The sequence below is a fragment of the Osmia lignaria genome, chromosome 4 (assembly GCF_051020975.1).
Source record: "Osmia lignaria lignaria isolate PbOS001 chromosome 4, iyOsmLign1, whole genome shotgun sequence".
Lineage (NCBI taxonomy): Eukaryota > Metazoa > Arthropoda > Insecta > Hymenoptera > Megachilidae > Osmia > Osmia lignaria.
Genome location: NC_135035.1, coordinates 11,196,745 through 11,216,150, shown reverse-complemented (window position 1 = coordinate 11,216,150; position 19,406 = coordinate 11,196,745). Strand labels below are relative to the sequence as shown.

General features: G+C 46.3%; 1 protein-coding gene across 3 annotated transcripts in view; it reads left to right on the top strand.

Moving 5' to 3' along the window:
• Window positions 1–19,406, top strand: part of LOC117603360 (uncharacterized) — an 83,910-nt gene that overhangs the window by 26,526 nt on the left and 37,978 nt on the right. Inside the window, exon 1 of one of the 3 annotated variants that reach the window (XM_034322416.2) lies at window positions 15,717–16,351. The exons of 1 other annotated variant lie outside the window; for it this stretch is intronic. In XM_034322416.2, coding sequence (XP_034178307.1) covers window positions 16,218–16,351 — 134 coding nt within the window. In that variant the 5' untranslated portion in view covers window positions 15,717–16,217. Of the gene's footprint in view, window positions 1–15,716; window positions 16,352–19,406 lie in introns of those variants that run through there. One more of the 3 variants, XM_034322418.2, reaches the window with a different exon arrangement.

The following is a 19,406-nucleotide window of genomic DNA, read 5'->3' as shown; positions in this document are numbered from 1 at the left end:
AGCGTCATTCGACGACCTCGACTCGACTGCTTCCATCGCGTTCGCCGTGGAAAATATTTCAAGGGTCATGGGCATAACATCGTATATACCCCTGATAACCTTGGTACGAAAACTTGGTTCGCGCTCGTGTGGTAGTTGCTTTTAATGTTGACGACACGCGGAGGATCCTCTCTGTGGCTGGTCAGAAGCAAAACCAGGGTGCATCGATTCTGCATCCGAGTTCGTCCTTGGAACAGTTTTCGCGAATCTCTCCATTTGCGATACCCTCGCGTTATTTTTTTAGCAAACCACCATAACACCTTCTCCTATACGATGGGATACAAGTGCAGAGATTTAATCGACCACGATTCGTCATCCGCGTCTCATCCCGATCTCCCTTGCCTCATTTTAACCTCCCTTCATCTGCTCGGAAACCGCGTTGTAGTTCAAGGGGCAGCTGTCTGACAACTTAATCCCACATTGGGAGAGGCATTTCTATTTTTATTCACGGGCAAACAGTGGATTCTATCCGAGGCTTGTAAACCGGATCTTCTTATCTTGGTATCTGAAAGGGTAACATCGATGCAGATGGCATATTCGCACACCTACTCGGCTGTCCGCAAATGTGTACAATTGAGCGTTCAGTTTATTTCCACTCGACAAAGCCATATCTCATATTGCCGGTGGCATTAAGTGCTCGCCGGCAGCGGGGTTCGATTGCAAAAAGCGAAATCATCGAGTGCACTGTCGATCCCCGAAAGCGAGCAAGGTCTGAAATCTCGTAAAAGAGATTTCCATTTTCGGTTTGCGAGTATATCGGATTGCTCCAATCAGCAAGTCCTCTGAAAAACCCGGGCCTTGAAAAAAGAAAAACCGCGCCTCGATACGCTGATTTCTTCGTTGTTCGCTAGCGACGATCGATCCTCAAAGAACTGCCGAAGAAGAAGAAGTTTAATTAAAGGACACGAGACATAAAACATCGATGTCCGAGGGTCGCGACGGCGACGAGATCCTTCGTCGAGGACAATGCGCTTAATCACCAAACCGGACGCACCTACCTATCTCGCTAAACGAATGATAAATGATAAGCGGATGATTAAACAAAGGCGTGCACGCGGAAAAGAGGCGGCCTCATCAATCTCTATTTCCAACGCAGTTCGTTTCATCGTACATCGACCATACTTATATCGTTCGTCTGGTCCACGCCGCGGCGTGCATTTACATTATCATAAAGCTGATCCTGCCGCGTTTATGCGCTCGTCTTTACGCGTGTGAAAGAGAACCCGATGTTTATGTTATAATAACACGATACGTTTGACGTGAAATTCATCACGATCGTGGCTGTTATTCGCGGACTCGTACGATTTTCTTCCATCGCGAAGAAACTATTTTACCGCAAACGATGAAAAAAGTATCCAAGCTCGAATCTATCAATGTGTCGATAGCGTAGGAGAAAAAGTAAACTGGTCCAACGAGCCCTTCCCTTTAGGAAGGGTTCGCTTCGCGCAGCAACGGAAAGCTAGAACGATAATTGATACGTAGTACGTGGATCAGCAGCTTGTTGCACGTACATAAGTACGTACGTTCTCCCTTTCTGGCAGAGAAGAGTTAGTCTCGTGTTGCCAATCAAGCTGGTTTACCGATCGAGAGGCAAAGGTAGGACGGAGTCGGTGGTTGGGAACCACTTTTGGCGCCAGACGTCACCTGGAATGCGGTTTCAACTCCTCCGAGCGGACTTTTCATACCATGTGCGTCTCCCACGCGGCCACACGTGCCTCTCACGCGCGGATCTTATATGTACTTTTAAATATTCACGCGGGATCGAGCGAAGAACGATCGGGGCCAGCAAGGTTCGGTAGGACGGAGAAAGATGAACGGGGACGGACGGCTCCCTGTCGAGATTCAAATGATTTTCACTTTCGAAGCGTCGCGTCGCGTCTCGTCGCGTACGCGTAGTTAATTCTAGAGGACTTAATAAGTAATCTCGATCACCAGGAATTATCCGACAAGCGTGTACTCGTACAGATCGTAAATACGGTTTACGCGAGTGACACGTTACTTTATGAAGAGCAACGTTCACGGGGATAATGGCCGGATCGAAAGCAAACGCTAAGACGTTTGACTCTGGTAATCGTTACCCGTCTAGGTACCGTGGCTATTAAGCATCCGTTTATAAAGGGCCTCAGCCAACCCTCGGGTGTAACGCGTCATAAAAGAATCCGCCTCGCGATGATAAATTAATAGAGGAGAAAAGCAGCTGCACCGCGGTGCACCACGGCATGCACTGCTACGCTACGTCTGTACAAAGTCGAACGGTAATAACATAATAATACCATAGATGCCAGCCGGCTAATTTATTCGCGATTGGAGCGCGCCGGCTAAAAAGTTAAACACTGCCCTCCGAGGGAGAGACTGAGCGATCTAGACGAGTCGACGCATGTCGCGTCACTGCCACTAGCCGGACTTATCCTTCGGGATAATACCTTTTCATCTTACTTTAATCCGTACGTATTAGTTAGTGGAAATGATCGCGATTCGAAGAACACGCGCGTTCCTAAGACGCGTCCAGGAAAGAACCACGATGTTGAAGGGAAAAAGAAAGCCGATCGACGAAAGATAATTTAGGTGTCTGTCGTGGTTGGAAGAAGAGGGCCATTTCGGTGTGCGCAAAGGACCTCGGTTCCTTGAATGGAGCAAATTGCATTTTGTACCGGCACCGTCCGAGCAATTTATTTTCACTTTCATTTACGATCGGACACTGCGCGGCTACATCGAGATACCGGCGATGCATGTGCATTCGGTCGATGCACATCCTCGAAAACTTTGCTTTTTTTCGAATTTAGTCGATTTTAGCCAAGAAACCTTTGGTTACTGTTTCTAACACCGGTATTCGTGGTAAGAGAGACCCGAACGAATAAATAACGAGGGATTCTATGAATATGGTAATGGAGTTTTGGTCGCGATTAGGTGTCAGTCAGCGCGAACGACGTGTCTCGAGCTCTAGTAACAAGGATGAAATTGCCATTAGCCCGTCTCTGCATCCTTGCACGTTTACGTTACATTGCAGTAACACGCGTTACTTAGACACTGACCATTCTAACGGGAGTTCCTTTGCCTTTTAAATTGGATCCTTCGAAGGAGAGACGGTTGTCTAGGAAGTCTCTCCGTCAAAGACGCGACCGCGTTAACGATACATCGAACGATCTGTTTAAAGTTTTATCTCCTCCGATTATCGTTGCAAATTTATCGAGCCTTTTATCTACTTAATTACACCACTCGTTTTTGCCGCGAGATGCTTGACAACGCTCAGAAAAACCTACTTATTAATCCATCAAGTTCAATTATCTTTCCACTCCCCTAGCTGTTTCTAATTGATACTTTATCTAAATGCACTCGTCGCGAAACGTCTTACTGCGAGAAACAACCGGCCAACGATGAAAAAACAATCATGAGTAAGATGATAACTCATCGAATGCGAAGTTTAGATATCTATTTAGCTGTTTCCTGCGGTACGTTTCCGCGTGCAGTTAATAATTGTTTGTTCATTAAACGTACCCTTCGTGATTCTTTTTTAACTCGTGTATGCTCGTACGAGACTGTGCTTAGAAGCGACGGGGCGTGTCCCGATATCGAGTATCTTAAAGAAACGCGTAAACAGCGCAAGCTCGTAAACGCGTTCGCGATTAAAAATGCATCGAATTTCTTTGCTCGTCGAACGAGTCGTTTACGAGTCGTGGAAAGAGGTAGGAGGCAATGGAATGCTAGTGTTTATCGTAGAACGAATGTTGTTGCGACGAATGGAAAAATAAACCGTGTAAGAATAAACTTTCCACGGTTTAACGAGTAAATCGTGTTCTCTCGGAACATAGGTAATCTGGTCGCGGAATCGCATATGTAGGTAGGTACGAAGCACGCAAAACGGAGCTGGTTCGAATCATTGGCGAGGAACGTTTTGCTCCGTGTTTATAGTTCGCCGTGTCGTTGGCCTCTCGATAATTCCGCTCGATAAAATCGAATACAAGCTGCGGTGTAATGTTTCCGTCGAAATCGGTGCTTCATTAGTGGCGGAGCTGAAAAGGACCACTTACTTCCGGATAGTTTGCCGATGAATTCTAGCGTTACTTTGCGCCTCGATCATCGCCACCGGTATTACTTAATTACAAAGGGAACGGTGCGCTACGAAAGAACGAATCGCAAATTACCGTCTTTATCCGGGTGTTTTGACCTCTTCCTCCACGATTCAACCATTTCTCCGTCCTTGCCGGAGAATCCCGATAGCCGAACGATTCTCATCGATTTCCATATGCAGCCGCAATCCGATCCGCTGCCTCGAAGCAGGAAGCGATGTGTTTCTCGAGTAAAGGAATGCCAGAATCGTGTGGGAAATTCGTACCGTTATTGGGACCAACATCCACGTACCTTCTTGGCCAATCTCTTATCTAGTTATCGCGGCTGTATTACATCTGCCTATCCAGGTATCTCGACTTTTACGACAAAAGATTCTCTCTTCGGAGAACGAAATTGCGTGGGTCGGTTTCTACATCTTCCGTATCATTTTTTCCATACGAAAAACCTCGGTGAACCGGAAGGGAGATCGGGAATCGTACAAACCGAACGGTTAAACTTAAGATTGAAAATATTTCCGTAGTGCGATGATTTGCAAGTTGACCGATCGTTGAACGACGCGAAGGACACCTTTGTCGTGCATAACGGAATTGCATTCATTATCGACACGCGATCGATGTCGATGCCACTTCTAACCGAAGCTCGATGTTGCTCCGATCAAGATCGGGAACGGCTGCTCGAGGAGAAACGGTCGTTGACGTTCAGTTTCTTCAGAGATCTCTTCGACTCTTCGACTCTTGGAGCGTCCGGAAGGATCGCTTCGACACGATGATATCAGGTATCTGAGATCGCGAGTGAAATTTCCGAGCAGCTTATCGATTCGAGAAGACAAGCGGCGCCCGTTCTCGTCTTACCTAGGCCACGACCCAGACCTAGCCAAGTCAAATTTATATCTCACTTTCTTCTCTTTTGTTTTTCCATTTCCGTGAAATAAATCTAGCCAGGAAGCTACTAATCGGCCAATCTGCGCGCTCGAGAACCAGATATCGCATACATGCTAGATCACCGCAATTTATCATTCAGTTTTAACGATGAATATTACTATCGATAATCTAAGAATAGGAGATCAATCTTTTCGATTCAGCAAACAGACAGAGCTTCTCGTACAGAAAGATGAAACGATCGATCATCGATCTTTCATCGTAAGAGGCTCTTTCTATCGTAACTCGTGCAGCTAGAAATAAATCGTCTAGTAACGATTGAATCGTCGGTAAAAAAACGAAATATTGTTTGCTCATGGGAGTATAAACACGAAGGAGAATCATTTCACAAGGTGGTTGGCTGCGCTTTAACCAGCTCCCTCGACGTATAAATTGGTTTCGGATGTGGCCCGTCCGCGTTGACGAGCGGTTACCGTCAACGACACGCTCCGAGGAAGTTGGCCGTACTAAGGTAAAGTTAGGGGTTTCGAAAATTTGCGTACCAACGCGTTCTCAGCGCGAAAACAGTTATCGTCCACGCTGGGCTGTTCGTTAGGGGTATCCTATTTAATAAGCATCGTCGCGAGTGACCGTGTTCAAAGGTTACGGCTCCGCTGGACTCGATCGCGGGTATAAAATACTCGAGATTATGGCGACTATATTTCACTGCCCGGTATTACATGCTAACGTGCTGCCTTCGAACCTCGCGATAAATAAGAGACCTTGCCTCTCGGCAAAGAAGAGGCTCGTATTAATTATCCCACCGGTGCAGACGCATCAACCTCCCTCGAGTTCGAGCTGCAAGCTCCCGAGGCACCCTGACCTCCACCTCTTGGACAACCGCAAAAATCTCGATGCCGTTTCATAATCGTTGCGTAATGTTATTAACGCGCCAGCTCCACCTTAAAGTTTTTAGCATCTGGCAAGGGTACAGCCCCGGGGCCGAAGGGTGTCGGTCGTGGCGCGCACGATAACTCGCCAACCTTTCCTCCCATTCTTTCGACTCCTTCGGTACGTTCGAAGAATGCGAGTAGCCAGATGAATCGCGGGAAAAATCATGCTTATTTAAACGCGATAGGATAAAATACAAGGGAATAGAAACGCGCGGGATCGTAAGGCTACCATAGCGCGCTTGAAATATCATTATCGTGTCGCTTACATTACCGCGTGTGCCGGCATTTATCAGACGGCATGGTAAATATTTTATCGCAAATTGGACTGCTGTATAGTAAAATAGTATTACGAGCGGGACAATAAATTCCTTCGCGTGCAGCGGCATCGGTAAACGGCCTGGGTTAAGTAGGTGTCTACGCAGACCTTTAACGATCCTCTATTAGATCGTACAAAATTGCTTTGGCTGTTAAAACCCAATTGAACTGGCCTCCCTCTCTTGTTAATAGTTTGTTCAGCAGCAGGGAACTTGATTCTCGGCGTGCGAGAATATCGTGGTTGTCGACCGCCACCACTTTCGTTATCGAACCCCTTTCTTTTACATAGGGGAAATCTTCCAAAGACACTGTGATTCTGATTTTAATTACATTTTTGCCCCTATGTCGAAGTAAGTATGCTAACTGGTGCGGCGAACAGAGAAATGTTTCCGTTCTGGCGACATAATGATTCGCGGTGTCTTTTAACTTTCGAATTACTGTAATTCCTGCGAGACGAGCCGACGGAAGTTCTTTCTCATACTCGCCGATAATAAAATTGCGACAACGAGTGTGTAGAGCGTAGAGGTACGTACGTGGTGGTAACTCGACCGAGTGTTCCGCGACCCGCGTTGAAAAAGTCGTGGAAGCGCTCTGTAATTATCCAGGTAATCGGTCGGAAAATACGGAGCTCGCGTGTATAGGGAGGTATTAAACGGAGCTGAGTCGGTGAAAAGCCCACGCAGCTGGTTCAAGGCGCGGTAAGAAGCAAGGGACAGAGATTTTCTCGCTGAAACGATCGTAACAGTCTAATCGGTCGCGTAAAAAACGATCGTTCGCAGGCTTCTAGGCCGATTTAAATTTGTCGGTAGGTGCGTGATCAAAGCTTGGCTTATCGTTAGGGCTCGATCGTTTCGCTAGCAATTACATGTATAAACTCGTGAACAATAAAGCGGGTAACTAAAGCGTAAATTGCATGCTCGCGAAACGAAGCGATTTTACGGTGGAAAATAATTGCACGCTCCGTGGTAAGGACCATTGCCCGGCCATAAGGTGCCGTGCGAACGGTAGCGTAAAAAATAGCCCCTGTTTGTCGCTTTGTTAGTTTAATAAACCGACCCCAACATAAAGAAACAAGAACCGCTACGGACCCACCGCGTAATTGCGTCCAGTCGTTACATAAGTTTTATCCCTCGCACCCTCTCCTTTCGATTAAGGAACCGAGCAAAGAGTATGCCGACACCGCTCTGTGGGAAGATGCGCTCCCTTCGAGAGAAGCGTGTACGATTATCGACTACGCCGACGAATAAATACGCAAACAGGTGTTCGAGAGCTTACTTTTGCCATCGATCCTCTGGATTTTTCAATTAACGCGTCCCCTTCCAATCTTGAGTCTTCTTCTTCTTCTTCTTCTTCTACTTCGGATCTTTCGAGGCATTCGCGAGTCTTTGTGCACGTGCAAAATGGAAAGGTTTAACGCGTTCGAAGAGCCAGCTGCTCGTTTTGCTCTTCTCTTTCGTTCGAATTTCAGGGAAGCCAATCAGGCACACGGGTGCATAGTTGATGCAGAACCGTGCCACCTGCACCAGGTGCAGCAACGGATTTGCGATGCGGTGTATTCGTTCGCGCGCATCGCGACGCTCTTCGTTTCGCCTCGTGCCACAGAAATTCCGTGACTATTTTTTTGCCAAGAACGGTGCATGCGGGAATAATTATCGCGTTACTTGTTCGCGATCGAAACCGATCGACTTTCTCTTGTAGATGCTTTTTCTCCCCATTGAAAGCACTTTCGACTCCGATCAATCGTATTTTTCCTAATTCTAACGGATTTATCGTGCTGCATGAACGACCTCCTAGGCTCGATTCACCTGAATCATTGCGGTTAAAAGATTCTAAGTTAAACGCGAATATTCATCAACTAGTGAATCACCTAGTCTATCATCCTCTTATTCAGGGAAATGTTAATAGAACATGAACAAGTACAAGTCATACGCGTTTCCCGTAAAAATAATATGTTCTTCCGTGCTTGATTTATACTTTTCCTCAACGTCCTAAAAGCCGCCATAGGCTTTAAAGTGGATAGCAATCACCGGAAACTCGGCGCGTGATCGGTGTTACCAATATGGCGTGGAGAACCACCCAGGAAACCGGAAGTTAACGTCGTTCATCGTTTCGGTGTTTCAACTTCCAAGAACTTTTTTTCTATCGCCATTCATAAACTAGTCGTTGGATGATCGATGTGCCCTTTGTTGGTCCTCGAATAGGATTCAAATAAAAAAAGTGATTTTTTTACCAAAAAATCATAAAATCATCGTTTAGAATTCTATTCTTCTCGTTATACACAACGATACGTTTTCTCCGTTCCTTTGAGAAGAAGTCTTGTTGCAAAAAGGATCATTCGAACGGTGGATATCGGTTTCGAAGGAATGTAAAAATACTCCTGACTATTAAGCGAAGAAATATTCTAACCGTTCCTCTCGCTGACCAATAACTTTGGAATCTAAATTTGCGTTCCCAAACCCACGATTTTCTATTTTCACTCTCAGTGAAAGCGTCGGTGGAAATAAGATATGCGAGGAGGTTGGCAATCCGAAGATCTTTGCGTATAATCGGAGAATCGCATTACCATGAACTACCCTTTTAATCGCGAGCAATGGTAATTTTATCGGAAAAGAGAGACGATAATTTTGAAGTATGTCTTGCCGAAGGGAGGATCGTTGTAAGCTGGCAGAACGAAAAGAGATCGAAGGAAAAGGAAAAAGAGTTGGGTGGACGAAGACGGGCTTGGCCCGCGATTCTCCTTCTATTAACGGTCACAAACAGACCGAATGGACATCATGGTTCGCCCGAAATAGAAATAGAACGCTTTTCTAACGGACAGCACGGTTAGGTCGTGTTTCTCGCGTTCCACGCTATGAATCACTATGCGAGACCGCGTCCACGCTCCTCTTGGCGACCGTGTACGTTTTCTCGAGGCTTCTATCGCGTTTGTATAGAGAATAGAGCATAGAGTATCCCATCTGATGCGCTGGTCCGACCCACGTATAGGTACACACCGGCTATAGGTAGGTAGCTCCCGAGCAAGAGAGTTTGTCTCCTGGCTCTGGCCCTCTGGTTGAATCACCTCGCTAAATACGGTTGCGTAATTTTAGGTGGGACGATGAGTATGTCCGCTCAAATTCTAGCAGCTGCTGAAATCAGCCCGATCGCGGCCGTGGACGCGACCATCGCGGACACCGTCATCGTCCAGCGTTCGGACGCACTTCCTATTTAGGTTCCGTCCACCACTTCTAAACGCGTTCCTTTCGACGCGACCAATATCCCGAATTGGATCAACGTTCGCTATGAAAAATCTTTCTCTCCGAAATTATCCCTTGTGTAGATCAATCGTCCGAACGGAGACAAGACAAACGTACATCGAGGAAAGCACGAGCCGAGTGATTCAGACGCGAGATATTCCCGACGACGCATGGCGCCATATATCCGACTTCAGTACACTTCCTTTGCGAGCCGCGTGGAATTAATCGGAAAACCAGCCGAGTGACAGGGAGTTGCATCGCACAGGGACGCACGTGTTATACGTTCTCGGTCTAAGTCTAACGATAAGTCAGTAACCGATCACAAACGAGCATAGACGGAGGTGGAATGCCTAATGTCTGGCGCCTCTGGCTCGTGTAGCCGGAAATAGATTGCGTCGGTTATGTTATCGAGAACGCGTTAGAGCCACTCTTTAAAACAGCCACACGATCATCCATTATAATTTGTAATTTACACCATGCACGATGCACAGGAGCATCGCAATCTCTTATCGAGTCCCTGGCGACAGGTGATTCCAACACGGTCCCCTAACTCAACGTCGCATCGTATAGCGGAAACGACAAACATGGAGCACCTAGCTCGCCTCCTGTCTTACAATTTATTCCTTTGGTACCGAGTCGCGCCCCGCACCCTCCTTCGTTGTACATCCATATCAAGAATCCGTCCGGACCTCTCTATGTTCAGTTTTCTCTATGCAGCATAGAAAGTACGTAAAAAACGCGTCGCCTTATGTAATCTGAAGTTAGACTACTGACTGATTATACCGCCAAAGAGATCCTCTTACGGACACGTGGAACGGATTACACTGCGCCAGACATAGCACAGGCTCCTCTCATTATGCAGGCAACAGTCGACCTCGAACTATGCATTCGCACGGACAACATCTGCTGCCCTTCTCTGATATCCCCATGTGTTACTTTGCCCGGTTATTTTAAGGGCATGCTCGCTCTTAAAAAATACTTTCACCGCGCTTAAACGTTTTACGATGATTTACTGCAGAACGAAATCTCGTTTCTGTTGACCAACGCCACGGCCAGGTAATTACTATTTTTCGTTGCGGTACCAAGTCCTTCGTTGAGGTTTTCACTTCCGGTTAATCTAATAACGACCCGTGCCAACTTGTACATTTACCACATGCACGCGTAATGTTCAAGCAATTCCTTTCGTTGCATCATATGGTAACTGCGACGAAAGGGAAGCGTCACGTCCTCTTTGCGGGAATAATAAATCACATTGTCGTTGCGTCAAGACACTTTGTCGTTTCATTTGAATACGGATAATAAACGGCGATTTTGCAATCGTTTCATGCGTCCATTTAAATTTCGAGCGAATATTAACCTTGACACGAGTCGCAATATCCAGTCGAAAATCAGAGTCACTCGAAAGCACGGTACAAACGTGAACAAAATTACGCGATTCGTTTGTCTTTATCTTCAGATTCGAATAGTGATATGTATCTCGTATTCGAGGAAAAGTTTTTAAGTTCGTTTAGAACCTCGTTTGATAACCTCTGCGTCCAGTATCGATCAAACGTGTATGCATTTGCTAACAAAAGCCAGCGTCAAAGAGGTAGCTAGGTCTTTGATACAAAAACACCAGGATAAACGTATTGCTTTGACGAGAGATGTGCCACCGTCTAGACATATCGCGAGGGGGGTTCGACAAAAGGGAGAGCTATGTATGTGGAAACATTTTTTCCAATGATAGCGTTTTTCAGCCTACCACGGTCTATGAAACGTCGTTAACAGAGGTAAATCGACAAAGAGTTTGTATCGGTGTTTTTTCCATCTGTGCGAACAATTTTTTGCACAAACGTCTTTGTTCATTGGGGATAATTGCAATTAACCCCCTGAGTAAAAGTATCCCTAATGGAAAGAAACTCTGAAATAACAGAGTTCCCCTTAATTTTGCGGGAAGCAACTTGGTCGAAGTAACCGTCAACGAGCGTTTCCAATACAGATTCCCCAGAGAGTACTAAATGTTTCCACACATATCCTAGGATACGAATAACTGTTTCCAGGCCAACGGCCATGTAAACCATGCAAGTCACCGGACAATGCAATTAACTCCTTTGTGTCGTTGCGCTGTTACCCTCTTCCTGCTTTCTGACACGCGTACAAGCTCGCATATTTATAAATATAGTAGCATCCGAGTAGGAGGCATATGTGATCCAGTTGCACGAGCACCAGTTCGCTTCCATTACGCTCGTGCTCCCTTTTCGCACCCTCGGGAGGGTCGTTTCGCTCAATGTATGGGCGTGTGCACACGTCTGGAAGCGTTTGCACGCAATAGAACTTTAACCCCGACCAGGCGTGTCCTTTCCAATGAATTTCGATCAATTCTGGCATACTTTTACAGCCATCGCGATACAAATATGATTATACGAAACTTTCACGAGGGTGTAACATTCCCACGATATTTTTATTTCCTTCGGAAATGGATTATAATCACGCATTTCCTGCTTGAATTTACCTTCGAGCAAAAGGTGTCTTGAATACAAATAACTCCGAACGGAGGTAGGTACGTAGGTATGTCGAAGGAAGTAGGAAATTCTTGGCTGGCAACGGATCGTCGAAGAAAGACGGGGATCGATGTTGTTGAAACGATAACATCGATAAAATTTTTGCACGATCCTAGATGTAAAAAACAATTATTCGATGGTATACTTGATGGCGTGCACAGCATACTCATTTGTCCTATGTTTACGAACACGTGGGGAACGTAGAAAGCCTTATGGGAACAATAACTTTTGTCACGAATGGCAGCATAAATCTCTTTGCGAGGGTGGGAGGAAAACTCGTGCTCCCGCTTTTACGAACGCAACGCAGACACGCATTAATCCTGACTTCGTTTATGGTTCTGTTCGAGCACGGCACGTTTGACTGAATGGGGTATACAGCATTGCCTGACGGTCTGACGAAAACTCTTCAACGTTGAACAGACCGACGCAAACAGTTCTTTGTAGGAAAGGATTTCGATTGGCTGTACTTTGAAGTGTAAATTACGCGTTTGTCACTCGATTATCAATTTAAGAATAACCTACAAGCTGATTATAGTCAAGAAATTCTCAACGAGCGTCATCATCCTCTTATCCTCTTAGACAAGAACAAATTGGTTTTCTGGGAAACTCATGCTGATCTCTATCGAAGATCCGTGGTTAAGTAAACGCGTGCGCTTAAAAGGGCTGTTCGAGGAACAACGTTACGACATCTGGAGCCTTATCGCCTTTTGCAAACTCAGAAAGGAAGCTGCCCGTAGGGACGGTCGGACAAAGGATCCGGAACAGATTCTCGAAGTTTGCTGGCAAGGCCGCACAAAGATTCCAACGTCGCATAAAGGAGGCAGCTTTTCAGAAGGCTGTAACAGGCCACTTACCGAGATTCTGGCATATATTTCCAAACATAAAACACGATTCTCGCGTGCTAGAATGGAACTCTCGTATGGGAGGTTGAAATGGAGTAGTAGGTTCAATGGCTCGGTTCGAAAATTGGGTTCGTTTTGCGATACGCTGTAAGAAACGTTGATCAAATTCCGAGTGTTTGATTTGTGCGATTGCTGTTTATCTCGTGATAAGAAAAAAGACTTCTGGAAACGATGGAGACTCGTACGAATCTTAGGCTGAGCGGCACACGCTAGCTATCAGTCCCTGCGATAAGCAACGATAATGTATGCCACGAAGCTGAGTATTTCCAGGGTACATCAGCAGAGATCGTGTCTGTTTTATGCTTCAAATGATAATCACCTAGTTTGCTCGCTATGTTTCAGTTTGTTCTTGAACTGTTTTCAAGAAACAAGCACGTGGGAAAAGATACCAGTAGATTATGAAGCATTTTTTATTTTTCGATATCGGTTAATTTCCCTGTTTAACTTGAACGATCTAGGTACGATCTAGGTACTCGGTTATTCTTTCAAGCGAAGGTTGCGCGAGTTCTCTATCGATCGAACATGCGTTATTTAGTCTGGCTTTGGAACGAGGTTGTACACTGTATAGAATGGTCTGGGAAGCGTAGGCAAAACGGTGGCTACATAGCAGTAAGTGTTAGTCTCTTTCTTTCTCTGACTCGACTTCCTGCCATGTTGCTCAGCTCGTTCGGCCTCGGCCGTCCTTGCCCCTTCTGCTAGGCAGCACTCCGTTACCATCTTTTGTAAGTACTAGCTGCTGCGAAAACATCAACTCTCTGAACGGATTAGAAAGGCTCTCTCGCATGCCAGTGCCTTTTTCTCTCCTCTCCTCACCTTTCCTCACCTTTCCTTACGGTCGATGCGTAGGAGGGAAAGTTACCAGAATTTTCTCCATGCCGCGACCTCTTCGACCGTCCGTCCTTCGAAGGGAAGTTGCGCTCGATCGGACCATCATCGTCTGTTCGCAATGTCAAGATGGAGCGGACTTCAAATCGGAGCGATATTCGAGCGGTCACTGTAGCCGATCGTATTAATGGTCTCTCGTGTTTGTGAAATAAGTATCGGAGAAGGAAACGACGTGGCGCAGCGTTTCATTTTCTCGACTCGATGATACAGCGTGTGCCGCAACGCACCGCAGGATCATCGATTACGACTGCTATCCTAGAAAACTGGTTGTAGATTACCCGCCGCTCGATGAATCAGCTACGCATCATCATCGAGTTGTAATAATACTGCTAGACTAGCGTGTATTTTCGTTTCGTTTGACAAGCATTGACAATATCTTGTTAAAATCGTTTCCACGGTGTATTTGCTGTCCTTGATTATCTTCTCGAAAGTCCTTCGTCCGAGATAAGTTCTTAATCTTCGAGTTTCCGTCTCGTTCTTTATACATTTTCCTGTTTTCCATTAATACTTGGACGGAGCATAAATTCGCCGTAAAATATCCATCCGCATCGCGATACCTGCATAATCCACGGTTAATCGAAGGTGATGAGTTTTATTGGATCGTCGTTCCGTTCGAGTTTCAGAGGGAACGGTAGGATTTCCAATCGAGATGGGTGGCCAACGTTCCAGTAGGATTTAGATAAGTCGCGAGAAACAGCTTTTGCCACCGAAAGTCTATTAACCGGTGCAATCTCGCTTCTGCACTATCTGTAACCTACTTGATTCCGGTGCGACCAGATATTCTCGAGACGTCGTATTCCACAAATCTATCGGATTCGAACGGAAACATTATCCCGAGGGTATGCGTTAATTGCGTCAGGTAGGCGCATCGAAAATGCAAGATAACTTGATTAAGAAACTCGCTCGAGAGTTTCACAAGATCCTGTTGAGAAACGCGTCCGAGAAATTATTCGTCGACCGGTCAAATTTCTTAATAGGATATTACGTGTTTCTATCCAATTTTCCTCGCATTTCGTTTGGAAAACTAGACAACGATCGAAATCAGCCGATTTATCTTGGCTCTGGAAGCAGCACCGACTTATTAGGAGATCTATAATGCAGAGGTTGCATAGTTCTGCGATCGCGGCCCCTCTCTTTCTCCGGCTCGTTCGCTGCCGCTACCGTTGCTGCTCTTTCCCCGCGAAATCGATAAATTATGCATTCAATTATTCATGCTCACTCGCTATAATCACGTGTACGATGGTTGACAAGATGCTGGCACGCTTTACAAGCCTGCTGGCGCTCGGAGAGTTTGCTAGCTCGAGAAAAATTCCGTTTACTCGTTAGCGATGCATCGCGAACATGCTGTGTACGAGGGAAACGCAAAGATAGAGAGAAAGAAAAAAGAATGAAATTCGCGTGTCGCGCGGTAGCGTTCACGCTCGCGTTTCTCAAGGAAAGGGTGTCGCGCGTTTCGAGCGAAAAGCGCGGCATTGAAATCTCCGGCAAAAATGGGAACGGTTCGAGATGCTCGAGATGTTGAAGTTCGCGAGACGCGTAATCGATTATTATTTCGTTAATCGTCCAGTGGCTTTGGATTGTAAGGCAACTAATAGTAGGGGTAAAAGAGAGAAAGAGCGAAAGAGAAACGCAAAGGAAAGGTGCATGGTGAATCGTGTAGAGAAGCTGAAATAAAAAGAGAGGGAGAGAAAGAGGAGGAAACGGTCGGTCGGTCGGTCGGTGCATGGATGTCTTTCTTGCTGGTTTTCAATGTAGTTGTGAGAGAGTAAGTTAGTTGGTCGGGTAGTTTCGGTTCGGGTCGGGTCTACTCGGTACTGTCACCGTGTCGGACGACTACGAGAGGGGAGATATTTTCCCCCACCACGTTGGAGATAGCGAAGGGGCTCGAGAACGAAGAGTGGGGATCGCGCAAAGCCGCGGCGGAAGGTTCAATTGTTGGTTAACCGTGGCGAGAAGTGGTCGCGCGTGATAAGGCTCGCACGATAGAAGCGCGTGCCTCGTTTCGCGATCGGTGCGTGCACTTCGAGATTCGTGGCTTGCGACCACCGTGCGAGACGCAGGAGGATTTTTTGATTCGGAAATGCGTGCCTCTAGCCGCGACAGTGACGTGGTGATTCGTTCGCCGTTGCGTTGTCGGCGCGAGTAAACCGTAGGCCGTGGAAACGTAGTGACCGAAGCAGAAAACACCTTTCGTTTTTTTTTTTTTATTATCTCTAATACATATACATATATACACACACGTTACGGATATTTACACGTGTGCCAGCAACAGAAAAGATAGCTGGCTGTGATCGGTACTAGTGAGAATCGTATTCTTTATCTTGTGTGACTCGTACGGCCAGAAGGAAATTTGGGATTATCGCATCGTGTGTACCTTCTTTGCTTCTTCTCCAATTGACGCACCGTCACGCCGGCACCAGCCATGACGGCGGATAGCCTGTTCGAGACTACCAGCATCCCAGGGCATCTCGCTCCCACGCCCCAAAGGCTGGAGAGGCTTCTCTCGAAACAGACCCTCGAGGAGCTGTACGAGGTCGAGGAACAACCTTTCGCACGGTAAGAGACCAGTCTTTGCCGACATTCTATCTCGTCGGTTCTTTGTGTAACCAGGTTACTCGATTTTTACGCTTCCGACTCGGAGGATAGCGCCGAGTTCCTCCTACGACCTCGCTAGGTCGCCGATCCACTTGGCTAATTAAAATTGTTCGCTTTCCTTCCTTCCCTCTCCATTATCACCGTTCCTTCGTTCTGCTTCGAATCGCTTGCGTTTCCTCACGATTACATATACCCGACTTACACGCCAAACGCTCGAACGAACCAGACCGAGCGTAAATAGGGTAAAAATGCCCCGAATGGGATCGTGTCGTCGGAGTATGAAAAACAGAAAAAGGATCTACCAGTGGAACATTGGTTCAGGGGCCTGCGGCACCCTCGACTCTCGGTCCTGGACCCTACCGGAGAAAGAAAGTGCCCCTACTGCGAGAGATCGAGGTCGAGACTTTGCGCGCCGATGCTCTTTTACGACCTCCGTCTCTATCTCTCTCTTTCCCGAGAATTCTGTTGCTTCTTTGACAGAGGAACGGATGGAGAGGTTGAAGAAAAGGTTCCGAGCACGGTTACTCCGAAACTGTGCAAGGTCCAGGACCAAAAGCATCCGCAAAGATGCTTCGGTGCGTGTTCCGAATGAGTTTTAGATCGTAAGAAATCACCGAAGAGAAATCGTCGAATCGGGTCGCGTGCGGTGCTTCTACATCGACACAGTTCATTTCTTTCGCCTTTTCGTCTAGCTATTTTTCGCGACGTAGTAATCTACATACGTATACGTTACTTTAAACTAGGTATATATTCAACGATTACCGCCAAGGTTAAAAGATTTTGCGAAATCGCATAACGATTAGCGGCCACGCGTTCGTGTTTACGAAATATTGTTTTGAAACGGGTAGAGTCGCAAGGTATTAGGTGCTGTCATGAGAAAGCTAGTATTAAAGTTTGCAGAAAAGCTCGACAAGATTTCATTACGGTTGCTACCAATCGCGCATTCATCCTCGATTTGCTCGAGCGCCGTTTCCATTCGCGGTTCTTTTGTTTGGCGATCGTTGGAAGTAGGTAGTCGTCGGTATAAACGATATACATATATGTCTGGGATTAATGTAGGCCAACGACTACGATGTTTGTTGTCGTCGTTACACGTAGCAACAACATCGCGCTCGTTGCTCGCACGTAAGCCGCTGTATCGATATCCGATTGCAGATATATTACGATCAAGTGTGCTTAACTGATAAAATGGATAACAAATTCGCGGTAAATTGAGAAATCGTGGTTAATTCCATTTAGCGTGTCGAATCGAATCGAGTCTCGTCGCTAGACTTAACCCCATGCCTCTTTCCCTCGACGATGGCTCGTTAGTCGTTAGTATTCTAACAACGACCGGATACGTTTAAGATATTTCTGAAAGGTGGTGGTAACCGTTGGAAAGATTTATGCAGCCGTCAATCAGAATCGTCGTCGATCGCTAGGCGTGAGCCACGAATGCGAAATACAGCTGCTTTACCGAGCACACACCTGCCGTACTCGAGATTTATACGCGTGCCATTTCTATCGCCATTCCCGGTCAGAGACGAGAAGGTGTGCCTGTTGCACTGCAAAAATTTGCTATCGATTCGAGGAAAGGATTTTTTTCGTTTGTCGGTTTGTTTGGCTAACTGCACTGCAACTCGCAATATCAATACAAACACGTACGTGTTATTAAGGAAAGGAATGCAAACAATCGCCTCGGTTCTTTGAAAAAGTTTCGATTGCGTAATCGCATTGGGAGAATTACATATATGCAAAGCGGCTGACACACACTGTCGAGTACACAGAACAGGAGTCGCAAAGAGCTGCTGGCGTCGTTTTCCAGTCACGATTTCTGTAGCTGCGGGAGTTTGAACGTCACGCGTATCGAAACTATCGTTCGTCGAAACGAAAGATAAGTGGAAGTAAAATGCAGTCGAGTTTAACCGTGGTCATCGAGTCCTGAGCCACGAGAGTCGTCACAGCGACGCCATAAACGTCTGCGAGAAAGGAGCTCGGTATAAATATTATGGCTATATCGGCCTACAGCCTGTTATTCGCAAATGTAAATATAGGTACTCGAGCGAAACTCTGGCGGTTTCGTTGCCACCAATTAAAAGATTCTACGCGAGTAATCGATATTTGCTCTTTCGAAATATGTACATGCTAGCACGTTTTATCGCCGTATGGTTACCATTGCGATCCATCGTCGTTGCTCGTTATTCGTCACGGTCCTGGCATGTAACGTTGATTTACTTTTGTCTTGTACCACAACACGCTCCTATATCACGGGTTCTTTTCCTTACAAGAACGTGCATAACGAATATTGTTTCACGTTCGATGTTGGCTCTTCTGTTGCGAACAAAGAAAACTCTCTTAAAGTTTCTTCTAGCCGGATAGTTAACGCGATCTCGCAGCTTGACGTACATCGTTGCGAAGGTCGATTACTTTTTCGCTCCTTTATTTCTTCGCACCGTCATCGCGATACCGCGATAAAACGATACAGCGAAATTAGAGCGATATTTCCGTCGACTAGCAGGACGCGCTTCGGAGTTCCTCCACCGATTCGTTCGCGATGCTGTAAAAACCTCGTTTCGATTTTGATGAATCACGTTGCAGTATCCTCTTCCGTGTAAACTTTGTTTCATCGGGACTGGTATACCTTTTACAGCAGATAGGTCGGATAAATTCGTTTGCAAAAAGTGACTCATAAAACAAGCGGATTTCTTGCCTGTGCTGAGAAGGCCTCTGCTCGTCGAAGCCTGGCCATATCTTATTCAAATATTGCAGGATCTCGTGAGATAGAGAAAAAAAAAAATTCGTGTACAAATGACATACAGCAGGTTTGTAGATTTTTCGCGACGATGCATCGCTTAGGAATTCCGTCAGGTGGTAGACACACAGAACGGATTGCGCTTTTAACGAGGCATCGTTCGAGAAGCAAATCCGATCGGCAGAATTTGTCGTTTCGGAGCATCGCGACGACGGGGACAGGTGCTTTTTATGGTGTCGGGTCGCGGCTTAGAATACACGGGAACAAGTGGGGGCCACGCAAAGT